The sequence below is a fragment of the Cetorhinus maximus genome, chromosome 7 (genome assembly GCF_964194155.1).
Source record: "Cetorhinus maximus chromosome 7, sCetMax3.hap1.1, whole genome shotgun sequence".
In the NCBI taxonomy this organism is placed as follows: Eukaryota; Metazoa; Chordata; class Chondrichthyes; order Lamniformes; family Cetorhinidae; genus Cetorhinus; species Cetorhinus maximus.
Window position 1 is genome coordinate 13,325,333 of NC_135885.1, and position 26,413 is coordinate 13,351,745.

Consider the following 26,413-nt stretch of genomic DNA (forward strand, 5'->3'; position numbering starts at 1 on the left):
ATCATTTTCTATCGAAAGCCATTTCCAACAGATCGGAGACTTTGGATAATTAATGTATTTTGTACCAAAAATACTCTTTCCCCCAACCTATCATTTGTTGAAATATACCATTTTTTGTACATAAAGCAGATGAAAAAATATATATCAAAACCAATCTAGCAGGAAAATTTAACCTGCATAGTGTGCACATTTTGTGAGAAAATGAACACTGAAGGTTCTCTTTAATTTATCTGATAGTTGTCCCCACTTTGCAATATTTCACATTAACTGTGTAAAAACAATGACATTGTTTAAAATTCCTTTAGGACATACCTACGATGCCAGTGACATATCCTTGTTTTTGCAATATTGCTGCAAAGGTTGTCTCATTCTTGGGAAGACCCCCAGAACTGCCAGTGAACAAAAGGACACGCACTCTGTGACCATTGTCCATACCTTAAATCAAAATTCAGACAATCAAATTTAGTTATATGTTTTTTTATTTTCTCGATTAAAGGTTGGGCTGGCCCCCCTAGTGGGCTCATGAGTAAAGGCACTGCCAGGTGTACGATTAAACCATAAAAACAATTTGGATGCTAAAGGTCCTATGGTATTATTCAAAGAAGTGCGATGGGAGTTCTCCTGGTGTGTTGGCCAACATTTATCCCTCAGTCACTACACTACTGGTATAAATCACAACTTTTTTTCTATAGGAACTCCAATTTCAAATTTATCCTGGCTTGGTTTTAGAGGTACATTGGGTGAAGGGTTCATAGCAAGAATCCAAATCCTATTAACAAATGAATATGTTACTAAAGATATTGAACATACACACACAACTAGATTGAACAGGCTAAATGGAAAAGGTTGAGGTGTGACCTAATAGAGATCTTTAAAATATGAAGGGATTCAATATTACACATGTAAAGAAAACATTTCCATTTGTGGAGGAGTCCAAAGCTGGGGCCATAAATATAAGATAGTCACTAATAAATCCAATAAGGAATTCAAAATAAACTTCTTTACTCTGAGGGTGAGAATGTGCAACCCCCCTACCACATAGAGTAATTGAGGTGAATAGTATAGATCCTGTAGTGTGGCTACAAGAGCAGCTACTGTGGCTACAAGAGAAGACCAGAGGCTGGGAATTCTGCAGAGAGTGACTCATCCCCTGACTCCCCAGAGTCTCTCCACCATCTACAAGGCACAAGTCAAGTGTGATGGGATACTCTCCACTTGCCTGGATGCTTCAACAACACTCAAGAAGCCTGACACTATCCAGGGCAAAGCAGCTGCTTGACTGGCACCCCATCCACCACCTTAAACATTCACTCCCTCCACCACCGACGCACAGTGGCAGCAGTGTGCACCATCTACAAGATACACTGCAGGAATTCATCAAGGCTCCTTTGACAGCCGCTTCCAAACCCACGACCTTTACCACCTCAAAGGACAAGGGCAACGGATGCACGGGGACACCATTACTTGCAAGTTGCCTCCAAGCCACACGCTATCCTGACTTGGAAATATATCGCCGTTCCTTCACTGTCATCAGGTCAAAATCCTGGAACTCCATCCTTAACAGCACTGCGGGTGCACCTACAGCACATGGACTGCAGTGGTTCAAGAAGGCGGCTCACCACCACCTGCTCAAGGGCAAGGGCTGGCTGGCATTGCCCACATCCCATGAAAGGATGAGTAAAATTAACTTAAGGGAGAAAGTAACAGAAGGATTTGCGGATAAGGTAAGATAAAACCAGAGTAGGGGTGGTGGTGATGGTGGAGAACCTCAAGTGGAGCATAAATATCTGAATAGAGCAAAGGGACTAAATGGCTTGATGCTGTCCTGTAAAATTCATCACAATTCTATGTATTAAATTCTTATAATTACCAAAACAGCTGCTGCTTACATCAAAACAGCTATAAAGTTTAAAACTCAATGGACCAAGCTGGTCAAGGTTGAAAAGGTGTCCTCTGTCTCTTGAGCTTAAAAATGAAACAAAGTAAAACACCACAAGTGTGGCTGGGGCTAGTAGCTCTACATTTGCAAGTGTGCTCTTACCTGAACGGATGGGGTACCTGCCCGTCATATAGGCTGCTCTACTTGGTGTACACAGTGGAGCTGCAGCTATATGATGAGTCAGCATCACTCCTTCCTTTGCCAGGTGATCGATATTAGGAGTTCTAGTGAAAGGAAAAGATATTGCAGTAATGTGCTAATGTGATCTCATTCCTGATGTGGCTCAAGAATTGAATAAGAATAGAAATTGAGGACCCAGGCGGAGAGGCAACATTGAATTGACTTTGATGATCCAATGAAATAGGTACCCCCATGGGCCCTAGTTATGCCTGTCTCTTTATGGGGTATGTGGGACATTCCTTGTTCCAGCCCTACTCGGGCCACCTCCCACAACTCTTTCTCCGGTACATCAATGACTGTTTTGGTGCCGCTTCATGCTCTCGTCTGGACCGGGAAAAATTTATTAATTTTGCTTCCAATTTCCACCCCTCCATCACTTTCACATGGTCCATCACTGACACTTCCCTTCCCCTCCTTGACCTCTCTGTCTCTATTTCTGGTGATAGACTGTCCACCAATATCCATTACAAGCCCACCTACTCCCACAGCTACCTCGACTACAACTCCTCACACTCTGCTTCCTGTATGGACTCCATCCCATTCTCTCAGTTCCTTCGCCTCCGTCGCATCTGTTCTGATGATGCCACTTTCCAAAACAGCGCTTCTGACATGTTTTCCTTCTTCCTTAACCGAGGTTTTCCACCCACAGTGGTTGACAGGGCCCTCAACCGTGTCCGACCCATCTCCCGCACCTCTGCCCTCACACCTTCCTCTCCCTCCCAGAACCAGATAGGGTCCCCCTTGTCCTCACTTATCACCCCACCAGCCTCTGCATTCAAAGGATCATCCTCCGCCATTTCCGCCAACTCCAGCATGATGCCACCACCAAACACATCTTCCCTTCATCCCTCCTGTCGGCATTCCATAGGGACCGTTCCCTCTGGGACACCCTGGTCCACTCCTCCATCACTCCCAACACCTCAACCCCCTCCCATGGCACCTTCCCATGCAATCGCAGAAGGTGTAACACCTGCCCCTTTCAGCTGGCAGACAAGGTGGGCTGAATAGCCTCTTTCTGTGCTGTAACTTTTCTATGGTTCTAATCCCTTGGGGCGTGGGTTCAAATCCCATTACGGCAGCTGGTGGAACTTAAATTCAATTGATAAAATCTGGAATGTAAAGCTATTCTCAGCAACAGTGATCATGAAACTATCATCGATTGTTGTAAAAACTCGTCTGGTTCACTAATGCCCTTTAGGGAAAGAAATCTGCCGTCCTTATCTGGCCTGGCCTACATGTGAGTCCAGACCCGCAGCAATGGGGTTGACTCTTAACTGCCCTCTGAAATGGCCTAGCAAGCACTCAGTTCAAGGGCAATTGGGTAATGGGCAACAAATGCTGGCCTTGCCAGTGATGCCCACATCCTATGAAAGAATAAAGAAGAAAACTCCTGTGTTATGCCAGGTCTGGGAAATGGCAGTATCTGGGATTACTGAAGGCCAACACTGCATGCCAAAAAATGCAAATTGTCCTACATCTGGGTGACTCATTTTTGGGGAAATATATTAAACAAATAAACTTAACACTGCCCTGAGAAACATTCAGCACTGTGCTGAGTTCCTAGCCTGGTTTTCATCGCCCAAAAAGGCTGGAGAAGAATTCTCCAGAGTTTGCATTTCCCCATTATTGGTCCTGAGTTTTTCTTTGGTATTTAGCCTCTCCCAGGAGGTTACAGAACTGTGTGGAAGAGGGGGAGGCGTCTAGATGCATGCCCAGGCATCATGAGCATGAGGCGCGTTTGATGGACCAGTTGGTTGTCCCAGACCAGCATTCTCGTATATTCATCTACGCTAACATAAAACAAGCAATTCAGTGTCAGCAGAGGAGCCTAGAGTCTAAGGTTCTCTCGTTATAGTGCACCAAAGGGCTGGGATTTATGGAGAACCCCTCGGGCTGTATACACCAGGGTACGTTTGACCTGAAATGTAAATGTATATGGTAAATATAACCTGTAATTGTAAATGTAGTGAGGCACCTCAGAGTGCCATATATTGTATTGAAAGTCATTGAACTTTACTGCACTTCATGTAATGTCAAATTTGAATTGTTATGTAATGCAAATTTTATGAATAAAATATTTTTTTTAAAAAACAAGCAAAGGAACTCAGCTCACAAACCCATTACCTGATAGTATTATTTCCATAGCAACCAATGTCCCCAATGCCAAGGTCATCAGCCATAATTAATACAATGTTAGGCTGGAGGTTTGTCTTTGTGCATGTTATACAAATCATCAGTGTAGAGCTGTAACTCAATATAGCGGCCACAACATTCCTGCATAAATAGAGGGGGAAAAAATGGATAGAATAAAGGAAAGTATACAGCAGGCATTCATGCATTTCACCATCAATAAACCCCACCTTAAACAGTAATTATTTCAGCAACAACATATTTGTAATAAAAGCTGAACATAATTACTAATATCACATCAGGACGAATTTTCTCATTGCGCGCTCCCAGCAAATGGCCTCCCCCATTGAGAATGCACATTGGAAAAAGATCACATGAGCTCAGCCCACAATTTTCGGAGCACTTCTAGGCAATGCTGTCAATACTCACAATCCACTCCTGAACCTCACAATCCGCGGAGGCTGTTTTAATGCTCGCTACTTACGTTAAAAGTTTAAAACTGTGAAAAGCTACTTTTGACACCCCCTGTGTGAATCAAGACCGCTAAATAAATTCCACAATTTGGGAATGTTGCTCACGACGCATTCTTCAGGCCACAACTTATCGTACAAAGTGCACTCAGTTCTTGTCAGACTTACCTAAGGTTTATATGCATGATTTTAACTTCTATCCCCTCGCCGACGTAAATAATTTGATTCAAACTTTCTGAAGGAGACATAGACAATTTTAAGCACTCAGGACTCACTGAAATAAAATGATTACAACAAACACTAGTGCTTACAAATGGTCACAGATAAAAATTAAAAGCAGAGTAATGAGCAACTGGAAGTAATAACAAATTAGTAACCTGAACAAACGTTTCAATTCATACTACAAACCATGTGAGCACAGCCAATTATTGTCTAACAGCAACACGTGTTCTGAACTTTGGTTCCATCCTTGAAGTTAGTCCAGGTTATGGTATTGAACACAGGGTATATATGCTGTGAGTTTCATAGCAGTACAGTAATTAGAATCGTAGAAATTTATGGTGCAGATGGAGGGCATTCGGCCCATCATATTGTACCAGCTGATAAAGATCCTGAGGGGACTTGATAGGGTGCATACCAGGAGGATGTTTCCTCTTGTGGGGGAAACTAGAATTAGGCAGCACAGTTCAAGAACAAGAGGTCTCCCTTTTAAAACAGAGGTTAGGAGAATTTTTCTCTCTCAGAGGGTTGTTAGTCTGTGGAACTCTCTTCCCCAGTGAACAGTTGAAGCTGGATCATTGAATTTATTCAAGGCTGCTTTAGACAGAGTTTTGATTGACAAGGGAGCCAAGGGTTATGGGAGCAGACAGGAAAGTGGAGTTGAGAGCACAATCACATCAGCCATGGTCTTATCGAATAGCAGAGCAGACTCAAAGGGCTGAATGGCCTACTCCTGTACTGAAGTCCTCTGTTCCTTTGATAAAGAGCTATCCAGCCTAATCCCATTTCCAACTCTTGATAAATTACGGCACTTCAAGTGCTAATCCAAATACTTTTTAAGTGTCATGAGGATTACTGCCTTTTTCAGGCAATGTGTTCCAGACCCCCACCACTCTCTGGGTTAAAATATTTCTCCTCAACTCCCCTCCAATTCTTCCACCAATTACTTTAAATTCGTGCTGCCTGGTTATTGACCTCTCCGCGAAGGAAAAAAGGTACTTCCTGTCCACTTAATTTAGGCCCCTCATAATGTTTTAAACCTCAATTAAATATTCCCTGTGCCTCCTCTGTCCCAAAGAAAACAGCCCCAGCCTATCCAGTCGTCCCTCATAGCTAAAATTCTCCAGTGATGGCAACAGCCTCATAAATCCCTCTATAACCTCTCTGTTGCGACTATATCCGTCTTGTAATGTGATAACCAGAAGTGTATGTAGTACACTAACTAACTAATGTTTTATACAGATTTAGCATAACCTACCTGCTCTCATATTCTATGCCTCGGCTAATAAAGGAAAGTATTGCGTATGCCTTCTTAACAATCGTATCCATTGTCCCGCTACCTTCAAGGATCTATGGGCTTACACTCCGAAGGGATCCTTGGGTTTTATAAATCAAGACGTAGAGTACAAAAGCAGGGAAGTTATCGTGTACTTTTATAAACCGTTGGTTTGGCCTCAACTGGAGAACTGTGTCCATTTCTATGGCACCATGCTTTAGGAAGGACGTGAAGATTTTAGAAAGTATGCAGAAAGAAAATGGGAAAATGTTAGAGTCTATTATAAAGGATGTAATAACAGAACATTTAGAAATATATTACCTAATCAAGCAGAGTCAGCATGGCTTCATGAAGGGGAAATCATACCTGACAAATTTATTAGAATTCTTTGAGGAGGTAATAAGCAGGATAGATAAAGGGTAACCAGCCGATGTAATATATTTGGATTTCCAAAAGGCGTTCGATAAGGTACCGCATGTAAGACTACTTAAGAAGATAAGAGCCCATGGTGTTGGGGGTAGTATATTAACATAGATAGAGGATTGGCTAACTACCAAAAGACAGAGAGTTGGGATAAGGGGGGCATTTTCAGGATGGCAACCTGTAACTAGTGGAGTGCCATAGGGATCAGTGCTGGGGCCCTCAATTATTTACAAGATATATTAATGACTTGGATGAGGGATGTGAATGTACTATTGCCAAGTTTGCAGATAACAAAATAGGTGGGAGGGCAAGTGATGAGGATGACAGAGTCTACAGAGGGATATAGACAGATTAAGTGAGTGGGCAAAAACTTGGCAGATGGAATATAACATGGGAAAATGTGAAGTTATGCACTTTGGCAGGAAGAAGAGAGGAGATGAATATTATTTATATGGAGAAAGACTGTAGAAAGCTGCAGCATAGAGGGATTAAGCAGTCCTTGTGCATGAATCAAAAAAAGGTAACATACAAGTTCAGCAGGTAATCAGGAAGGCAAATGGAATGTTAGCTTTTATTTCAAAGGGAATGGAGTATAAAAATAGGGAAGTCTTGCTAAAATTATACAAGTCACTAGTTAGACCACACCTAGAATACTATGAACAGTTTTGGTCCCCTTATCTAAGGAAATATATACTGGAATTGGAGGCAGTCCAGAGAAGGTTCACGAGGTTGATCCTGGGTATGGAGGGATTTTCCTATGAGGAGAGTTTGAGTAGATTGGGCCTGTACTCATTGGAGTTTGGAAGAATGAGAGGTAACCCTATTGAAACATATAAGGTTCTTAGGGGCTTGACAGGGTAGATGCTGAGAGGCTGTTTCCCCTTGTAGGCGAGTCTAAGACCAGAGGGCATAGTCTCAGAGTAAGGGGTCGCCCATTTAAAACAGAGATGAGGAGGAATTTCTTCTCTCAGAGGGTAGTGAGTCTGTGGAATTCTTTACCACAGAGGGCTGTAGAGGCTGGGTCATTAAGTATATTCAAGGCTGAGATAGACAGATTTTTAATCAGTAAGGGAATCAAGGATTATGGGGAAAAGGCAGGAAAGTGGAGTTGTGGATTATCAGATCCTCTTGCGTGGAGGAACAGCAATTCATCATCCGGTTAGGTTTGCAGCCTTCCGGACTTAACATTGAGCTCAATAACTTCAGACTGTGAACTCTCTCCTCCACCTTCACCCTGTTTTTTTATCTCTTTTTCCTAAATTCATTTTTATTTTTTATCCCCTAATTTTAATTTTTATTTATTTTCATTTTTATTCATTCATTGTTTTATCCCCTTTTTTAACCCACTTTCAGCCCTTTTTCCCTGCTACCGCCCCCTCCCCCTCCCCCCACCCCTACAAGGGCCATCTGTTACTTGTTCATGTTGTTCTTTCCAGAGTGCTTACCCTTGTTCTGCTATTATCACATTCTGCTTTCTTACCTTTATGCCATTATCAGCACCTCCTTTAGCCCTTACCCCTACCATTAACACCCCCTTTGTCCTTTTGTTCATGACATCTTTGTCAATCTCTGCTTTGCCACATATCGCTGGCCTTCTATCCAGCTTCACCTGCTCCACCACCCGCCCCCCTACTTAAACAGTATCAATTTCATCACATTTCTACTTCTCTTTAGCTCTGAAGAAGAGTCACACGGACTTGAAACGTTAACTCAGTTTCTCTTTCCACAGATGCTGTTAGACCCGCTGAGTTTTCCCAGCGTGTTCGGTTTTTGTACCTGCTTTCTAAAGTTAGGACGCTGAGTTTGGTAACATTTGCTGGGAGCCCCCACTCCCAGAAAACGCTCATATAAGGGGGCGAGGTTTTCAAATACCTGTGGGGGGGCGAGGTCAGGTATGGGCGTTCTTTGAAAATAACACTCCCGGATGTTGCGTCAGCTTTTTTTGTCGCTTCAGGAACGCGCTGCAATTTTCATAGCAAGGGCTGGCCTGGAGAGCCAAAAGTCACTTTCCTCCAATTAACTGCCTGTTAAGCTCCTTGAAGAGCTTGGTAATGCGCTGCAGAGGACCAGAAAGAGACTTTCAAAGTGCAGGCCGGGAAAATCAAACGATCGGGTGCACGTAACTGCCCAGCTGTCAGGAGCAATGCGGGAGGCCACTTATGTGGTGTAGCTGCTGAGGAAAAGTAGGGCGATTCAAACAGAAAGGGTCAAGTATCTTCCAAGTGCCCACTTGGCTACTTGCACGTGCTGCCGGCCCTCCGATCTCCTGCCTGTTTCACTCTGCGAGGCAAGCTCAGTCACGGCTGCCATCTGCCTTTGAGGATTGTACTCCGGAGCCAGTTCCTGCCTCCAGGCAGCACCTGGCACCGCGGCCGGGTGCCAAGCTCGCCCCCGGCCTAATCAGGCTTTCGATTTCGAAATAGCGGGATCAGGACTTGGAAATTACCTGGGCGTCGGTTTTCCCGACCCCCAGGTTGAAAATCAAACCTGAGCTATCAGTGACTCATTCAAATTGAGACCAGGCAATGGGACAGAGTACAAAGCAATAATGTCAGAGGAACAAGAAACATCACAAAAGGATATTCTGGGAGTAAAGTTAAAAAAGTTGTCGTCAAAATCATTAGCACAAACAGCAAAGTGAAGACTTGCATTTATACAGCATCTATCACAATTTCAGGAAAGCCATGAGGTCCTTTGGTTTAAGTGTAGACGCTGCAGGTTACACACCAATTTCCTCAAGGTCCCACAATCAGGAATCTAATAATGGCCACATAATCTGTCCTAGTGATATTGGTCGAGGAATAAACCTTGGCCAGGACACTGGGGAAAACTCTACAGCCGTTCTTTGAAAAAGTGCCAGGGAATTTTTTACACCTCCCTCCACACCAGCCTCCCCTGTAGCCATTACGCACTGTGGGCGGGCCAACTGGCCTGACAGTGGGACTTCTGTCCCTCACTGGGGAGGACTTTCCGCCCATGGGAGCTGCCCCCCCACCAGCAGTCCTGGCAGCGCCAAGGTCTCATTAGTGGACGCTGCCGGTACTGCAATCAGTCCCAAGAAGAAGGCCCAATGGATCCTGGAGTCAGGTAAATCAGGTACAGTATTGGGCAGGGAGGGTCTGGGCAGCTTAGGGAGAGGGGTGAGAGTGGTGGGCTAGGGAGAGCAGGGAGGTAGGAAGAAAGGGAAGCATCCTGTTAGGGGGCTGCCACCCCACGGATGCGCAAGGAGTACCCCCGCACCCCATCTACCTTCCCGCCTTTTTAAAATCTTTTTATCAAACGTTAGAAGCTGAAGGATGTCCACTCCTGCCCAGGCCAACCATCTTATGGAGTGGGCAGCGTATTATCAGGGTCAACTGACTTGGTAACAAGCTCAACTGGCCCTTCATTTAAATATGGCAGGTGGACTGCCGACTTTGGTGCCCCGCCCAGGGGTGAGCTCGGAGGTGGATGGGAAGGTGGCAGGGTGGGCTTGGCGGAGGTGGCTTTACATGCCAAAAACACAGCCGGCGGGGGCCCGTAAAATCCAGCCCCTCCCCAGAGAAACAGCACCTTCACCAGTGCAGCGCTTCCAAAATGCCTCACTGGAGTGTCAGCCCGGAATTTGTGCTCAAGTTCCTGGTGGGGGATTTGAACTCAGAACTCCGAGGCGAGAGCAGTAACCCCCCCTGAGCCACAGCTGACACATACTAAGCACAAATGTGAAGCACAAGTTGGCGGGGGAGACCGTGTGCCCATTCCTTCCAATGGGCAGGTTTAAAACAGGGCATTTTTACCATTGAAAGCATATCCTATTGGAATTACATGGAGATAAAAGCAGAATTCAATTTTAATATGGTTTATGAGCAGCTGCACAGAAAAGTAGAGCCTCGTAAAATAAACTTAATACACGTGTCGGCTTTACAAGTATTAAAAATTGCTTGGACAGCATCTGGTCACCAAGGGGAGTCAGCATCTGGCTTCTGCATAAAGCATTGCAAATGAGCTGATGGCGTGGCTCGGGGCAAGAAACAGAAACCTTTCACTACACCCAAACTGCAAGAGATGCAAGAGAAAATGTGTACTTGGATATTCATCTCTTTTGTATTCACAGCATCACAGATGACAGTTTTCAGCCAATTTGAATCATTCCACATGAAATCAAGGAACGGCTGAAGGCACTGCATACTGCAAAGGCTATGGGCCCTGACAATATTCCGGCAATAGTACCGAAGACTTGTGCATCAGAACTTGCCGCGCCCCTAGCCAAGCTGTTCCAGTGCAGCTACAACACTGGCATCTACCCGGTCATGTGGAAAAATGCCCAGGTGCGTCCTGTACACAAAAAGCAGGACAAATCCAACCCAGCCAACTACCACCCCATCAGTCTACACTCCACCATCAGTAAAGTAATGGAAGGGGTCATCAGCAGTGCTATCAAGCAGCACTTGCTTAGCAATAACCTTCTCACTGACGCCGAGTTTGGGTTCTGCCAGGGCCACTCAGCTCCTGACCTCATTACAGCCCTGACTCAAACATGAAAAAAAGAGCTGAACTCCCGAGGTGAGGTGAGAGTGATTTCCCTTGTCATCAAGGCAGCATTTGACCGAGTGTGGCATCAAGGAGTCCTAGCAAAACTGGAGTCAATAGGAATCAGGGGGAAAACTCTATGCTGGTTGGAGTCATACCTAGCATATAGGAAGATGGTTATGGTTGTTGGAGGTCAGTCATCCCAGTTCCAGCACATCACTGCAGGAGTTCCTCAGGGTAGTGTCCTCAGCTCAACCATCTCCAGGTGCTTCATCGGTGACCTTCCTTCCATCATTAAGTCAAAAGTGGGGATGTTCGCTGATGATTGCACAATGTTCAGCACCACATTTGTGACTCCTCAGACACTGAAGCAGTCCATGTCCAAATGCAGCAAGACCTGGACAATATGCAGGCTTTGGCTCACAAGTGGCAAGTAACATTCGTGCCACACAAGTGTCTGTAATGAGCATCTCCAACAAGAGAGAATCCAACCATCACCTCTTAATGTTCAATGGCATTATCATCTCTGAATCCTCCACTATCAACATCCTTGGGGTTACCATTGAACAGAAACTGAACTGGATTAACCATATAAATACGATGGCTACAAGAGCAGGTCAGAGGCTAGGAATTGTGTGACGAGTAACCCACCTCCTGATTCCTCAAATCCTGTCCACTATTTACAAGGCACAAGTCAGGAGTGTGATGGAATACTCCCCACTTGCCTAGATGAGTGCAGTTCCTACAACACTCAAGAAGCTTGACACTGTCCAGCACAAAGCAGCCCACTTGATTGGCACCTCATCCACAAACATTCACTCCTTCCGCCACCGATGCACAGTAGCAGCAGTGTGTACCACCTACAAGATGCACTGCAGGAATTCACCAAGGGTCCTTCAACAGCACCTTCCAAACCCACGACCACTACCATCTAGGAGGACAAGGACAGCAGATAGATGGGAACTCCAACACCTGGAGGTTCCCCTCCAAGTCACTCACCATCCTGACTTGGAAATATATCGCAGTTCCTTCACTGTCGCTGGGTCAAAATCCTGGAACTCCCTTCCTAACAGCACTGTGGGTGTACCTACACTGCCTGGACTGCAGCGGTTCAAGAAGGCAACTCACCACCACCTTCTCCTGGATGCATTTTAACAATTCCACTCCCTCTAAACCTATCACACTATGACTAACCCAGTTAATGCTTGGGAAGTTGAAATCCCCCACAACTACCATCTCTATTATTTTTACACTTCTCTGAAATTTACCTACATAGCTGCTCACCCATTTCTCTCTGACTGTTTGGGGTCCTATAGTGCACTCCCAGCAATGTGATTGCTCCTTTTTTGTTTTTCAGTTCTACCCATATGGTTTCATTTGAGGAGCCTTCTAAGGTATCATCCCTCCTTATTGCTGTAATTGATTCCTTGATCAATATTACGATACCCCCTCCTCTTTTACTTCCTTCCCTCTCTTGCCTGAAGACCCTAGACATTGAGCTGCCAATCCTGCTCCTCTCTCAACCATGTCTCTTGACAGCAATGACATCATACTTCCATATGTTAATTTGTGCCCTCAACTCATCTGCCTTATTCGTCAGGCTCCTTGCATTAAAGTAAATACCATCTAACCTTGCCAAAGTCCCTTGTGCCTTAACTGGCCTATAATTTCTTTGCCTTCCAGGCTCACTTGCTCTCTCTTCTAATTTTGGCTGTGCATCTCCCCCTGCTGAACCTCCTCTCAGGATCCCAAGCCCCTGCCAAGTTAGTTTAAACCCTCCCCAACAGCACTAGCAAACCTTCCCACAAGGATGTTGGTCCCATTCCAGTTCAGGTGCAACCCGTCCACCTTGCACAGGTCCCACCGCTGCCAGAAATGGTCCCAATGCCCCAGAAATCTAAAGCCCTCCCTCCTGCACCATCTCTCCAACCACGCATTCATTTGGATTAACCTCCTATTTCTATAGTCGGTAGCGCATGGCACCGGAAGTAATCCAGAGATTACTACCTTTTAGGTCCTGTTTTTTAATCTGCTTCCTAGCTCCCTAAATTCTGCTGTTCAGTGACATCCTTGACCCTGGCACCAGGGAGGCAACATACTATCCTGGAGTCACAGCTACGGCCGCAGAAACACCTGTCTGTTCCCCTTACTATCGAGTCTCCTACCACTATTGCTCTTCCCCTCTTTTTCCTCCCCGCCCTGTGCAGCTGAGCCACTCACAATGCCATGAGCGTGGCTGCACTCCCCAGAGGAACCGTCACTCTCACCGTTTTCCAACACAGAAAAACGCTTCTCGAACGAGATGCACCCTGGGAATTTCCTGACTACCTGCCTGACACCTTTTTTCTGACTGATGGTCATCCATTCCCCCTCTCTCTGCGCTTCCATAAGCTTTGGGGTGACCACGTCTAAGAACGTGCTGTCCATGAAACCCTCAGCCTCGGGGATGCACCTCAGTGCCCCCAGCTGCCGCTCAAGCTCCAAAACTCGGAGCTCAAGTAGCTGCAGCTGGTGGCACTTCCTGCACACGAGGTCAGTCAGAGCGCAAGGAGCATCTAGGACTTCCCACATGTTGCAGGCGGTACATAACACGGGACTGAGCTGCCCTGCCATGCCTCTAGTTGAGAAAAAAACCCTTACTTTAAGCTAAATACAGTAAAAAAATTAAATTATTTATGTGCTTTAAATAAAAACTAGAACTCTTACCTTTCCTCAGCTTAATCTATTTTAAACTGGAGAAAAAACTGGAGAAAAACACTCACCCACTGCTCACCAATCAGCTCTCACCTTTGTACTGACGTCACTTTTTGAAGCTTCACCACACTCGCGCTGGTTCTGATCTCTCCGCCGCTCTCTCGAGCTGTCTTGTGATGTCACTCTGTCTTTCTTTTCTAACTATAAGAAGCCAACATTGGGCTTGTAACACTTATTTCAGATTGTTTACTCCTATATGGGATACAATAGAAAGTATGTAACCTGATCAGCTATTGCTCTCCCAGTCACAACATTTCTTACCTCTATTTTACCTGTATTGTTTTGGTCAATAGTCCCCACAAGTTCCTTCACTTGTTTTTCCTAAATGCACCATCCTATGAACTCTGCTTCCTACTACATTCTCACTGTATCGAGGCCGAGACCCCTAAAAAGATGGGGGGATCATGCTTATGTAGCCTCTCCTTTAACCGCTGCACATAAAAACATAGGAGCAGGAGTAGGCCATTCAGCCCCTCAAGCCTGCTCCGCCATTCAACTGGATCAAGGCTGATCATCTACCTCAACATCATTTTTCCCTACTATCCCCATATCCCTTGATGTCATTAGTATCGAGAAATCTATCGATCTCAGTCTTGAACATGCTCAATGATTGAGCTTCCACGGCCCTCTGGGATAGAGAATTCCAAAGATTCACAGTCCTCTGAGTGAAGAAATACCTCCTCATCTAAGTCCTAAATGGCTTGCCCCTTATACTGAGACTGTGTCCCTTGGTTCTAGACCCCAACCCCACCACCACCCAGCCAAGGGAAACATCCTTTCTGCATCTACCCTGGCTAGCCCCTTAAGAATTTTGTAAGTTTCAATGAGATCAGTCTCCTTCTTCTAAACTCTAACAAGTACAGGCCCAGTCTCCTCATAGCTTCATAGGACAGTCCCGTCATCCCAGTAATAAGTCTGGTGAATCTCCGCTGCACCCCCTCCATGGCAAGTACATCCTTCCCAGAGTTTTGGGCCATCACATTATATAACACATTATTAGCTACTAATTGCCAATAAATCCATTGCTCAATCAGTTTCTGAAAATCAAAGTATTTGAATATCAATTTAATTTCCTCATTCCACAAGGTCCGTTAGAATATTTTCAACACATAGACAGTAATCAAACATCTAGGGCTGGATTTAATCTTCAGGTGTGGGAAGCAGAGGTTGGAACTATGCCTGAGCCCCAAGTTCATCCCCAGGGGAACCAATCACTCACGTATGACTTCCCCAGTTAATGGCCAGTGGTAAGGTTCATTGTCCAATTAAAGATGGGGCACGCTTAAGGGAGGAAGGAGCTTAAAATAATTACAATCAGCAGGGAAAGGATAATGAGAAAATCTATTAGAATTAAAGGCTGACAAGTCCCCATGACCCTATGGCTTGCATCCTAGGGTCTTAAAAGAAATGGCTGCATGTGGAGATATTGGATGAATTGGTTGTAATTTTCCACAATTCCCTAGTTTCTGGAAAGGTCCCATCAATTTGGAAAATAGCAAAAATAACTCCTCTATTCAAGAAAGGAGGGAGACACAAAGCAGGAAACTGCAGGCCAATTAGACTAACATCTATATGAGAAAATTCCTAGAATCTCTTATTAAGAAAGTTATAGCAGGATATTTAGAAAATCTTAATGCAATCAGGTAGAGTCAACATGGTTTTGCGAAAGGGAAATCATGTTTGACTAATTTATTGGAGTTCTTTGAGGAAGTAACAAGCAATGTGGATAAAGGGGAACCTGTAGATGTGGTGTGCCTGGATTTCCCAAAGGCATTTTTGACAAAGTGCCACATCAAAGGTTACGACACAAAGTAGGAGCTCATAGTTAGGGGGGTAACATTTTAACATGGATAAAGGTTTGGTTAGCTAACAGGAAGTGGAGAGTAGGGATAAATGGGTCATTTTTAGGTTAGCGAGCAGTAACTAGAGGAATGTGACAGGGATCAGTGCTGGGGCCTCAGCTATTTACAATCTATATCAAAGACTTAGATGAAGGGACAAAATGTGTGGTTGTTAAATCTGCTGATAACACAAGATAAGTAGGAGAGTAAGTTGTGAAGAGGATGTAAGGAATCTGCAAAGGGACATAGATAGGTTAAGTGAGTTGTCAAAACTTTGGCAGGAAGTATAATGTGGGAACACATGAACTTGTGCACTTTGGCAGGAAGAATAAAACAGAAGCATATTACCTAAATGGTAAGAGACTGCAGAGCTCTGAGGTGCAGAGGGATCTGGATGTCCTAGTGCATGAATCACAAAAGACTAGTATGCAAGTACAGCAAGTAATTAAGGAAGCTAATAGAATGTTATCATTTATTGCAAGGGGAATTAAATACAAAAGTAGAGAGGTTATGCGTCAGTTGCACAGGGCACTAGTAAGGCCACATTTGGAGTACTGTGTACAGTTTTGGTCACCTTATTTAAGAAAGGATGTAAATGCATTGGAAGCAGTTCAGTGAAGGTTTACCAGACCATTACCTGGAATGGGTGGGTTGTCTTATGAGGAAAGGTTGGACAGACTAGGCTTGTATCTGAGGGAGTTTAGAAGAGCAAGAGGTGACTTGATTGAAACATATAGGCCAGGATTTCCCGGTCAGTGAGTGGGGGGGCAGGGCCAGCTCGCCAACGCAAAAAATGACACGGGATGTCGCCGGGTGGAACTCCCGAAGTCAGCCCACCTCATTTCAATTTTCAGGTCAGCGGGAGCTCAGCCGAATCAGCTGTGCGCCCGCCGACCTGTCAATAGCCTCTCAAAGTCTCATTAAGCTGTGGAATTCTCTTCCTCAGAGAGCAGTGGAGGCTGGGTCATTGAATATTTTGAAGGCTAAGTTAGATAGATTCTTAATTGACAAGGGAGTCGAGGGGCATAGGGGGTAGACAGGAAAGTAGACCAAAAGTAGATCAGCCATGATCTTATCAAATGGGGGAACAGGCTCGAGGGACTGAACAGCCTACTCCTGCACCTAATTCATATGTTCATATGCATCTGAAGGCTTGAGGGCCAATCAGTAGCCTTCTGGCTTGATAGAGCAGAAATCTGCAATAAAATTAAGAGGGTACTTTAAAATGGAGGATCCCTCCCTCTCCAGTTCTTTAAAACCCTTAATAAGAAACAAATTCAGCAACCTGGCCACCACTGTGAGAGATAAGGGAAGGGAAGGGAAGAGTGGGAAAGAATATCTCTCCAGGGTAGCCCTGTGGCTGTTCCTGTAACCAGTCAGGTGAGGACAACCTCTAGGCTTGGCTGGAGCTCTGGCCCCTGACCTGCTGCTCTTTCACTCGGGCATGAGGGATCCCATTGCACTATTTCAAAGAAGAGCAGGTGAGTTTTCCCCAGTGTCTTTATCCCTCTTGCAATATTTAAAAACAGACTATCTGGCCATTTTCATATTCCTGTTTATGGAAACCTGTTGTGTGTAAGTTTCCTGTTGCAACTGTGACTACACTTCAAAAGCACTTCATTTGCTGTAAAGTGTTTGGGCTGTCCTGAGGTCATGAAAGGCAGTACGTCAATGGAAGCCTCTCATTCTTTCTACATACTGTAGATGCTAGTGTGTGAGTCAACCTTCGAAGCCTTAAAATCACTCCAAAAACGGGGGATCAACTTATATGCTTAACTGCCCACATGGGGCTGCTCTGTGTGGGTGTGTCTTAACCCCCTGTGCATCTCTGCAACACAGCCCGTATCGCCTGCTCAATCCCTTGCATCCAGTTACAAGATACCAGTAAGTAAAGCTTCGGGCCAGAACTTCCGAGGAGTGACAATCACACTCCTTTTCACTTACCCTGGGATGGAGCTGCACATTACTCGCTCGGACCTCCAGCCCGAGCCAAGTGGGGAATGTGCAGTGAAGCAGCTCTGGAGTCCCTTCAGTGCAGGGCTGCAACATTAGGGCAAGTGAGGCCATGCCCCCATTTTACGGCACTAGCTGCTTTAAACCAGGTAGGTTTAAAGGTCCCAGCCACTTTGAGAAACCAGGGGGAAGCTTAGTGTGTAAGGTAAGTGGGTAGGATGGGATGGGGATAGGTAGGGGAGGCAATGGTGTAGTGGTATTGTTGCTGCACTGGTAGTCCAGAGACCCAGGGTAATGGGTTTGAATCCTGGGTTCAAAGCCTGCCTGATGGTGGAATTTGAATTCAATAAAAAGTGCAATGATGACCACGAAACCATGGTTAATTGTTGTAAAAACCTATCTGATTCACTAATGCCCCTTTCGGGAAGGAAATCTGCTGACCATACCTGGCCTACATGTGACTCTAGACCCCACAGCAATATGGTTGACTCTTAAATGGCCTAGCAAGCCACTCAGTTGTACAAACTGCTACAAAGACACAAGAAAGGAATGAAACCAGACAGACCACCAGAAACAATGATGGCAATCACAGCCCTGTTAACCCTGCAAAGTCCTCCTTACTAACAGCTGGGGGCTAGGGCCAAAATTGGGAGAGCTGTCTCACAGATTAGTCAAGCAACAGCCTGACATTGTCATCCTCACAGAATCATATCTTACAGATAATGTCCCAGACACCACCATCACCATCCCTGAGTATGTCCTGTCCCTCCAGCAGAGGTGGTGGCACAGTGAATTACAGTTGGGAGGGAGTTGCCCTGGGAGTCCTCAACATTGACTCTGGCCCCCCATGAAGTCTCATGCCAGGTCAAACATAGGCAAGGAAACCTCCAGCTGATTACCACATACCTCCCTCCCTCAGCTGATGAATCAGTGCTCCTCCATGTTGAGCATCACTTGGAGGAAGCACTGAGGGTGGCAAGGGTGCAGAATGTTCTCTGGCTGGGGGACTTCAATGTCCATCACCAAGAGCAGCTTGGTAGCACCACTACTGGCTGAATCCTAAAGGATGTAGCTGCTAGACTGGCTTTGTGGCAGATGGTGAGGGAACCAACAAGAGAGAAAAACATACTTGACCTCTTCCTCACCAACCCGCCTGCCGCAGATGCATCTGTCCATGACAGTATCGGTAGGGGTGAGCACTGCACAATCATTGTGGAGACCCTCCATTGCGTTGAGTGGCACTACCACTGTGCTAAATAGGATAGATTTCGAACAGATCCAGCAACTCAAGACTGGGCATCCATGAGGCGCTGTGGGCCATCAGCAGCAGCAGAATTGTACTCGAACACAATCTGTAACCTCATGGCCCAGCATATCCCCCACTCTACAATTACCATCAAGCCGGGGGTCAACCCTGGTTCAATGAAGAGTGCAGGAGAGCATGCCAGGAGCAGCACCAGACATACCTAAAAATGAGGTGTCAACGCATGGACTGCAGCAGTTTAAGAAGGCAGCTCACCACCACCTTCTCAAGGGCACCTAGGGATTGGCAATAAATGCTGGCCCAGCCAGCGAAGCCCACATCCTGTGAATGAATTAATTTTTTTAAAAAGGTAGGATGGGTCGGGCAGTGAGTCAGGTGGGTGGGGAGTAGTCGGGAGGGTAGATGGTGGCATGGGGTAGTCAGGGGTGGAGGGGTTGCCTGGGCATCAGAAGGGTATTGGGGGGGTCAGGAGGGTAATCTGGGGATGGGGTTAGTCGGGGAATCAGGAGGATAGTGGGAGTGTTTTTGGGAAAATGCAGTTTGGGGGCAGGGGTCAGCACTACAGGTACCCAGGTGTTAGAAGTGGTTTTAATTCTTCTAACTTTTCCTTGGCGCTATTCTGCTAAGCAAGTGGAAACTATTCAAAGTCTCTGATTTAAATCAGAGTATCGGATGGTATCTCAGTGCAGGGTAGTTGCCCATCGGAAGTTTGAACTTCCTGGCCAACTCCTAGGCAGTCCTTGCGTGGGGCTCCCTGGTGCATCTTCTGGGGTACCTCAGGGGTACGACACTCCAGGAGATTGGAAGTTATGGGCCATCCATTTGTGGCATAAAAAATTGAGGCTGACTATTAATGTGAGTGTAACACGCCATGACTGAAAAGGGGGGTATACGCAAAAACATGATATTTGGGATCCAAAAAATGGGGTTGTCTTATATGCCAGGTTGACTCATACACTGCGATCTGTGGGTATTCTAGCTTCTGTACGTTAGAATACAGTCACAGGGTTGTATTTAGTTTCAAAGACATGCTATACTAGTCTGCTATCTAGGCAAGTTCAGGGGCCTTGGATGTAGAGGTCCCCTTTTCATCTATTACAAAAGATTCCATCTCCTCTTCGAAAGTGATGAAAAATGTTGCTTAAATGGCAAAATGAACTTATTTAAACAGTGCACAAGTATATTCATAGTAGTTATATTATTCTCATAAGGAATATGATTCATAACAATGTCACAGCTGAACTTCTAATTCATATTATATGCAAATAATTGTTGCTTTAAAATATCCTTACCGACTACAGGAACAGACTGGTTAACTAATTCTCCATCGAAAAAACCCGGAATCCCAGCTTGCAGCTCCCAGTACAGAGTCCAACAGAGGGGAAGCAAAGCAGAAGTAACAGGCAGTGAGAAAGTCAGCAAGGAGGTGGAACATCAGCAACTTTCCAGTTGAGGTCCCTTATGGAAGAAAAACAGCTTCCGAATCCCAACCCTTAACTTGCCACCCCATGGGAGTTTTGTTTCTCTTTAATCAGGGCGACCTTGGCAATAGTACTGAGAAAACCTAAGATTTTATGCAGGAACATTCCACAAGGCAGTCTGATTCATCCATAATTATGAGCTTAAAAAAAAAAGTCCGCTACTGAATGGGCCTGTTGAGACTTTCTCATTTGCTGTTTACTGTTAAAAGAGGGTTTATAATCTTCCTGGTCTCAAATTGTATAGGTACACTCATTCACTGGCGCTCACACACACACACACACACACACAGTCACAAACACACAGTCAGACAAAAGCACTCAAGTCTCAAACACACTCACAAACTCATTCCCAGACACTACAAAGAAACTCACAAACCCACTCAAAAACTCATTCAGAGACATACATCACAAACTCATTCCCAGACACAACACTCAGAAACTCATTCCTAGACATACTCAGACTTACACACACACACAATGATCCACTTCCTGAAACTCTCTCACTGTTGCCAACTCCGCCTGTGAACAAACTCTGGACTGTGCAGCTCACCGAGCCGAACATCCATGGCGACCCAGAAGTGAGACACGTCCACACGGCGCTTTAGACCAATTTTTGGCACCTCCGGAGAATTTCCACCTTTCACTGACTTTAATACAGACTATTTTATATATTCAATTAATAATTTTCTTCCCCCTTCCTTTACCCTTGCGCGTTTTAAGAAAAAAGGTTTTTTTTTAAATTTACCTCGGAGGAGCATTTAACAGATCCGGAATCCAGAAACCACTTTGGCACCGACGAACAGGAAAAAAAAATGCCAAGGGGAGGAGAGCAAGGAACGAATAAAGCACTTGGCAGCGCTCGGGCTGTTTCAAAACACAGAGAATCGAGGACGGAGGCGGCAACAATTAGATAAGAGTTTGGACAGACTGTGGAACAGGAGGATTAAAACGTGTGAGCTAACTTCTATCTGCCTTCTGCTGTAACTCAGCTAGGCTAATGCCCTAGACAGGCTGGCGCCTCCTACCTGTAACTCAGGTAGATTAATGCCCTAGACAGGCTGGCGCCTCCTACCTGTAACTCAGGTAGATTAATGCCCTAGACAGGCTGGCGCCTCCTACCTGTAACTCAAGTAGATTAATGCCCAGACAGGCTGGCATCTCCTACCTGTAACTCAGGTGGGCAATGCCCTAGACACGCTGGCGCCTCCTACCTGTAACTCAGGTAGACTAATGCCCTAGACAGGCTGGCGCCTCCTACCTGTAACTCAGGTAGACTGATGCCCTAGACAGGCTGGCGCCTCCTACCTGTAACTCAGGTAGACTAATGCCCAGACACGCTGGCATCTCCTACCTGTAACTCAAGTAGATTAATGCCCAGACAGGCTGGCACCTCCTACCTGTAACTCAGGTGGGCAATGCCCTAGACAGGCTGGTACTTCCTACCTAACTCAGGTACACTAGCGCCTCCTACCTGGTGCTCAGAGAAGCAGCTGGAAAGAATAGTTGGTAACTGGGTACCCACTTAGACTCCATCATAGACTGCACCAGAACGTTAATATTATAATGTAATGTTTTTTAATTAACTATGTTAATCAACCAACTTTTATTTTTAGATCCTAACTGTGCTATTTATCTAACAGTTAGTCATGTCATCCTCTGCCAAATCCCTGTTATGATATGATGATGTTTGAATTTACTGTGAAGTAAATTAATATTTAAATTCTGTTAACAATTCTAAAAGCATTAACAATGTGAATGTGGGGAGTGCATTTTACTTGTTTTAAAAGGAGGCTTTTGTGACAAGTTTACATTTTTATAAATTCTGAACAAGATTATTATGGAAGAAAAAAAATTGGGGCAACAGTTCATCTTATGGAAGCTCAGGCCTGCTGAATGAACAACAGATGAGTTACAGTCCATTGTCGCTTGTCATGGGTCAGATAATGGGCCTCACTTTCGTTCTGCTCTGTTGCAAAATTTCATGAAGCAAAACAATATCCAACATTCCTTCACTTCACCTTACCATCCAGAATCAAATTAGGGGAGATGGTGGCATATTGATAATGTTGCTAAACTACTAATTCCTAAGGCCCAGGTTACTGTTCTGGTGACATGGGTTCAAATCACACTGTGATACCTAGTGGGATTTAAACTCAATTAATAAATCTGGAAGTATAAAGTTAGTCTCAGTATTGGTGACCATGAAATTATCATTGATTGTTGTGAAAACCCATCTGGTTCATTAATGTCTTTGAGGACTCCAAACCCACAGCAATGTGGTTGACTCTTAACTGTCCTCTAATTTTTTTTTAATTCATTCATGGGATGTGGGCTTCGCTGGCTGGGCCAGCATTTATTGCCCATCCCTAGTTGCCCTTGAGAAGGTGGTGGTGAGCTGCCCTCTTGAACCGCTGCAGTCCATGTGGTGTAGGTACACCCACAGTGCTGTTAGGGAGGGAGTTCCAGAATTTTGACCCAATGACAGTGAAGGAACGGCGATATATTTCCAAGTCAGGATGATGAGTGACTTGGGAGTGAACTTCCAGGTGGTGGTGTTCCCATCTATCTGCTGCCCTTGTCCTTCTAGGTGGTAGTGATTGTGGGTTTGGAAGGTGCTGTCTAAGGAGCCTTGGTGAGTTCCTGCAGTGCATCTTGTAGATGGTACACACTGCTGCCACCGTGCATCGGTGGTGGAGGGAGTGGATGCTTGCAGATGTGGTGCCAATCAAGCGGACTGCTTTGTCCTAGACAGTGTCCAGCTTCTTCAGTGTTGTAGGAGCTGCACTCATCCAGGCAAGCATGGAGCATTCCATCACATTCCTGACTTGTGCCTTGTAGATGGTAGACAGGCTTTGGGGAGTCAGGAGGCAAGTTACTCATCACACGATTCCTATCCTCTGACCTGCTCTTGTAGCCACAGTATTTATATGACTAGTCCAATTCAGTTTCTGGTCAATGGTAACCCCTAGGATGTTGATAGTGGGGGATTCAGTGATGGTAATGCCATTGAACATAAAGGGGCAATGGTTAAATTCTCTCTTGTTGGAGATGGTCATTGCCTGACGCTTGTGTGGCACGAATGTTACTTGCCATTTGTCAGCCCAAGCCTGGATATTGTCAAGGTCTTGCTTCGTTTGGACATGGACTACTTCAGTATCTGAGGAGTCGTGGATGGTGTTGAACATTGTGCAATCATCAGTGAACATCCCCACTTCCAATCTTATGATGGAAGTAAGGTCATTGATGAAGCAGCTGAAGATGGTTGGGCCTAGGACACTACCTTGAGGAACTCCTGCAGTGATGTCCTGAAGCTGAGATGACTGACCTCCAACAACCAAACCATCTTCCTTTGTGCTAGGTATGGCTCCAACCAGTGGAGAGTTTTCCCCCTGATTCCCATTGACTCGAGTTTTGCTAGGGTTCCTTGGTGCCACACTCGGTCAAATGCTGCCTTGATGTCAAGGGCAGTCACTCTCACCTCACCTCGGGAGTTCAGCTCTTTTGTCCATCTTTGAACCAAGGCTGTAACAAGGTCAGGAGCTGAGTGGCCCTGGTGAAACCCAAACTGAACATCAGTGAGCAGGTTATTGCTAAACAAGTGCCACTAGATAGCACTGTTGATGACAATGCTTTACATTGCTTTACTGATGGGGCGGTAATTGGCTGGGTTGGATTTGCCCTGCTTTTTGTGTTCAGGACATATCTGGGCAATTTCCCACATATCCAGGTAGAAGCCACTGTTGTAGCTGTACTGGAACAGCTTGGCTAGCGGCGCGGCAAGTTCTGGAGCACTAGTCTTCAGTACTATTGTCGGAATGTTGTCAGGACCCATAGTCTTTGCAGTATCCAGTGCCTTCAGCCATTTTTTGATATCACATGGAGTGAATTAAATTGGCTGAAGACTGGCATCTGTGATGATGTGATCCGGAGGAGGCCAAGATGGATCATCCACTTGGCACTTCTGGCTGAAGATTGTTGCGAATGCTTCAGCCTTATCTTTTGTACTGCTGTGCTGGGCTCCTCCACCATTGGAGATGGGGATATTTGTGGAGTCACCTCCTCCAGTGAGTTGTTTAATTGTCCGCCACCATTCACAACTGCAGAGCTTAGATCTGATCCAATAGTTGTGGGATCGCTTAGCTCTGTCTATCATTTGCTGCTTGGCATGCAAGTAGTCCTGTTTTATAGCTTCACCAGGTTGGCACCTCATCTTTAGGTATGCCTGGCCATGGCACTGCTCCTGCACTCTTCATTGAACCAGGGTTGATTCCCTGGCTTGATGGTAATGGTAGAGCGAGGGATATGCTGAGCCATGTGGTTACAGATTGTGTTCGAGTACAATTCTGCTGCTGCACCACAGCACCTCATGGAGGCCCAGTCTTGAGTTGCTCGATCTGTTCTAAATGTATTCCATTTAGCACAGTGGTAGTGCCACACAACATGATGGAGGGTATCCTCAATGTCAAGGTGGGACTTTGTGTCCACAATGGCTTTGTGGTGGTCACTCCTACCAATACTGTCATGGACAGATGCATCTGCAGCAGGCAGGTTGGTGAAGATGAGGTCAAGTATGTTTTTCCCTCACCACCTGTTGCAGACCCAGTCTAGCAGCTATGTCATTTATCATTTAGGACTTGGCCAGTAGTGGTGCTACCGAGCCACTCTTGGTGATGGATATTGAAGTTCCCCCACCCAGAGTACATTCTGCACCCTTGCCATCCTCAGTGTCTCCTCCAAGTGATGTTCAACATGGAGGAGCACTGATCCATCAGCTGAGGGAGGGTGGTACATGGTAATCAGCAGGAGGTTTCCTTGCCCATGTTTGGGCTGATGCCATAAGACTTCATGGGGTCCAGAGTCAATGTTGAGGACTCCCAGGACAACTCCCTCCCAACTGTATACCACTGTGCCGCCACCTCTGCCCTGTCAGTGGGACAGGACATACCCAGGGATGGTGATGTCTGGGACATTATCTGTATGATTCCATGAGGATGACTATGTCAGACTGTTGTTTGACTAGCCTGTGAGACAGCTCTCCCAATTTTGGCTCTCGCCCCTAGGTGTTAGTAAGGAGGACTTTGCAGGACATTTGTGAACCAGATGGGTTTTTTCACAACAATCGATTTATGGGCATCATTAGACTTTTAATTCCTGATTTTTATTGAATTCAAATTCCACCACCATCTTCTGTGGCAGGATTCAAACCCGGGTCCCCGGATCATTTACCCTGGGTCTCTGGATTATCAGTTCAGCAACTATACCACTAGACCATCCCCACCCATAATGGCCTAACAAGTAACTCAGCTGAATGGGCAACAAATGTTGGCCAGCCCAAGAAAGAAAAAAAAATGCAACAGCTAAAAGAAGTTAAAGAAATGAGTGATCAAAACTCAGGATGAAATAGTAGCTAGCTAATTTTCTGTTTTTACTTTAATTTTTCATGGGATGTGAGCGCCACTTGCTAGGCCAGCATTTGTTGCCCATCCATAATTGCTGAGGGCAGTTAAGAGACAACCATACTGCTGTGGGCCTGGGGTCACATGTGGGTCAGACCAGGCGAGTATGGCAGATTTACCCTAAAAGGACATTAGTGAACCAGTTGGGTTTTTAATGACAAATAATGATAGTTGTCATGGTCACCATTACTGAGACTAGAGTTATAATTCTAGATTTATTAATTGAATTTAAATTCCATCAGCTGCCATGGTGGGATTTGAGCCTAGGTCCCTAGAGCATTTGTTTGGGGCTCTGGATTACTAGTCGGGGTATTGTGTTAGTTTACTGGATCTGTTTAAAATCTAAAATCTATGTTTGGACCATTGCTTTATAGGGGGTGTATCTGGGAGTCAGGTTAATTAGGAATTTTAGGTGTTATTATAGTAGTAATTTGTAGTCCTATGTATGTGCTTGAAATCTTTTTTTTTAAAATAAATATTTTAATTTAGTTTTTTAAAAATCTCAAAGTCTTGGTGTA

General features: G+C 45.3%; 1 protein-coding gene across 5 annotated transcripts in view; it reads right to left on the reverse strand.

The window, feature by feature from the left end:
* The window catches only part of LOC144682594 (arylsulfatase H-like), a 46,582-nt gene extending 25,262 nt beyond the window's left edge, over positions 1-21,320 (reverse strand). Inside the window, exons 1-5 of one of the 5 annotated variants that reach the window (XM_078545064.1) lie at positions 21,185-21,320; positions 4,888-4,993; positions 4,244-4,393; positions 2,042-2,163; positions 313-435 (exon numbers count right to left, since the gene is read on the reverse strand). In XM_078545064.1, the coding sequence (XP_078401190.1) occupies positions 313-435; positions 2,042-2,163; positions 4,244-4,393; positions 4,888-4,993; positions 21,185-21,197 (514 nt within the window). In that variant the 5' untranslated portion in view covers positions 21,198-21,320. Of the gene's footprint in view, positions 1-312; positions 436-2,041; positions 2,164-4,243; positions 4,394-4,887; positions 4,994-20,250; positions 20,954-21,184 lie in introns of those variants that run through there. The other 4 variants (XM_078545066.1, XM_078545065.1, XM_078545067.1 and 1 more) reach the window with 4 other exon arrangements.
* Positions 21,321-26,413: the final 5,093 nt, after the last annotated feature.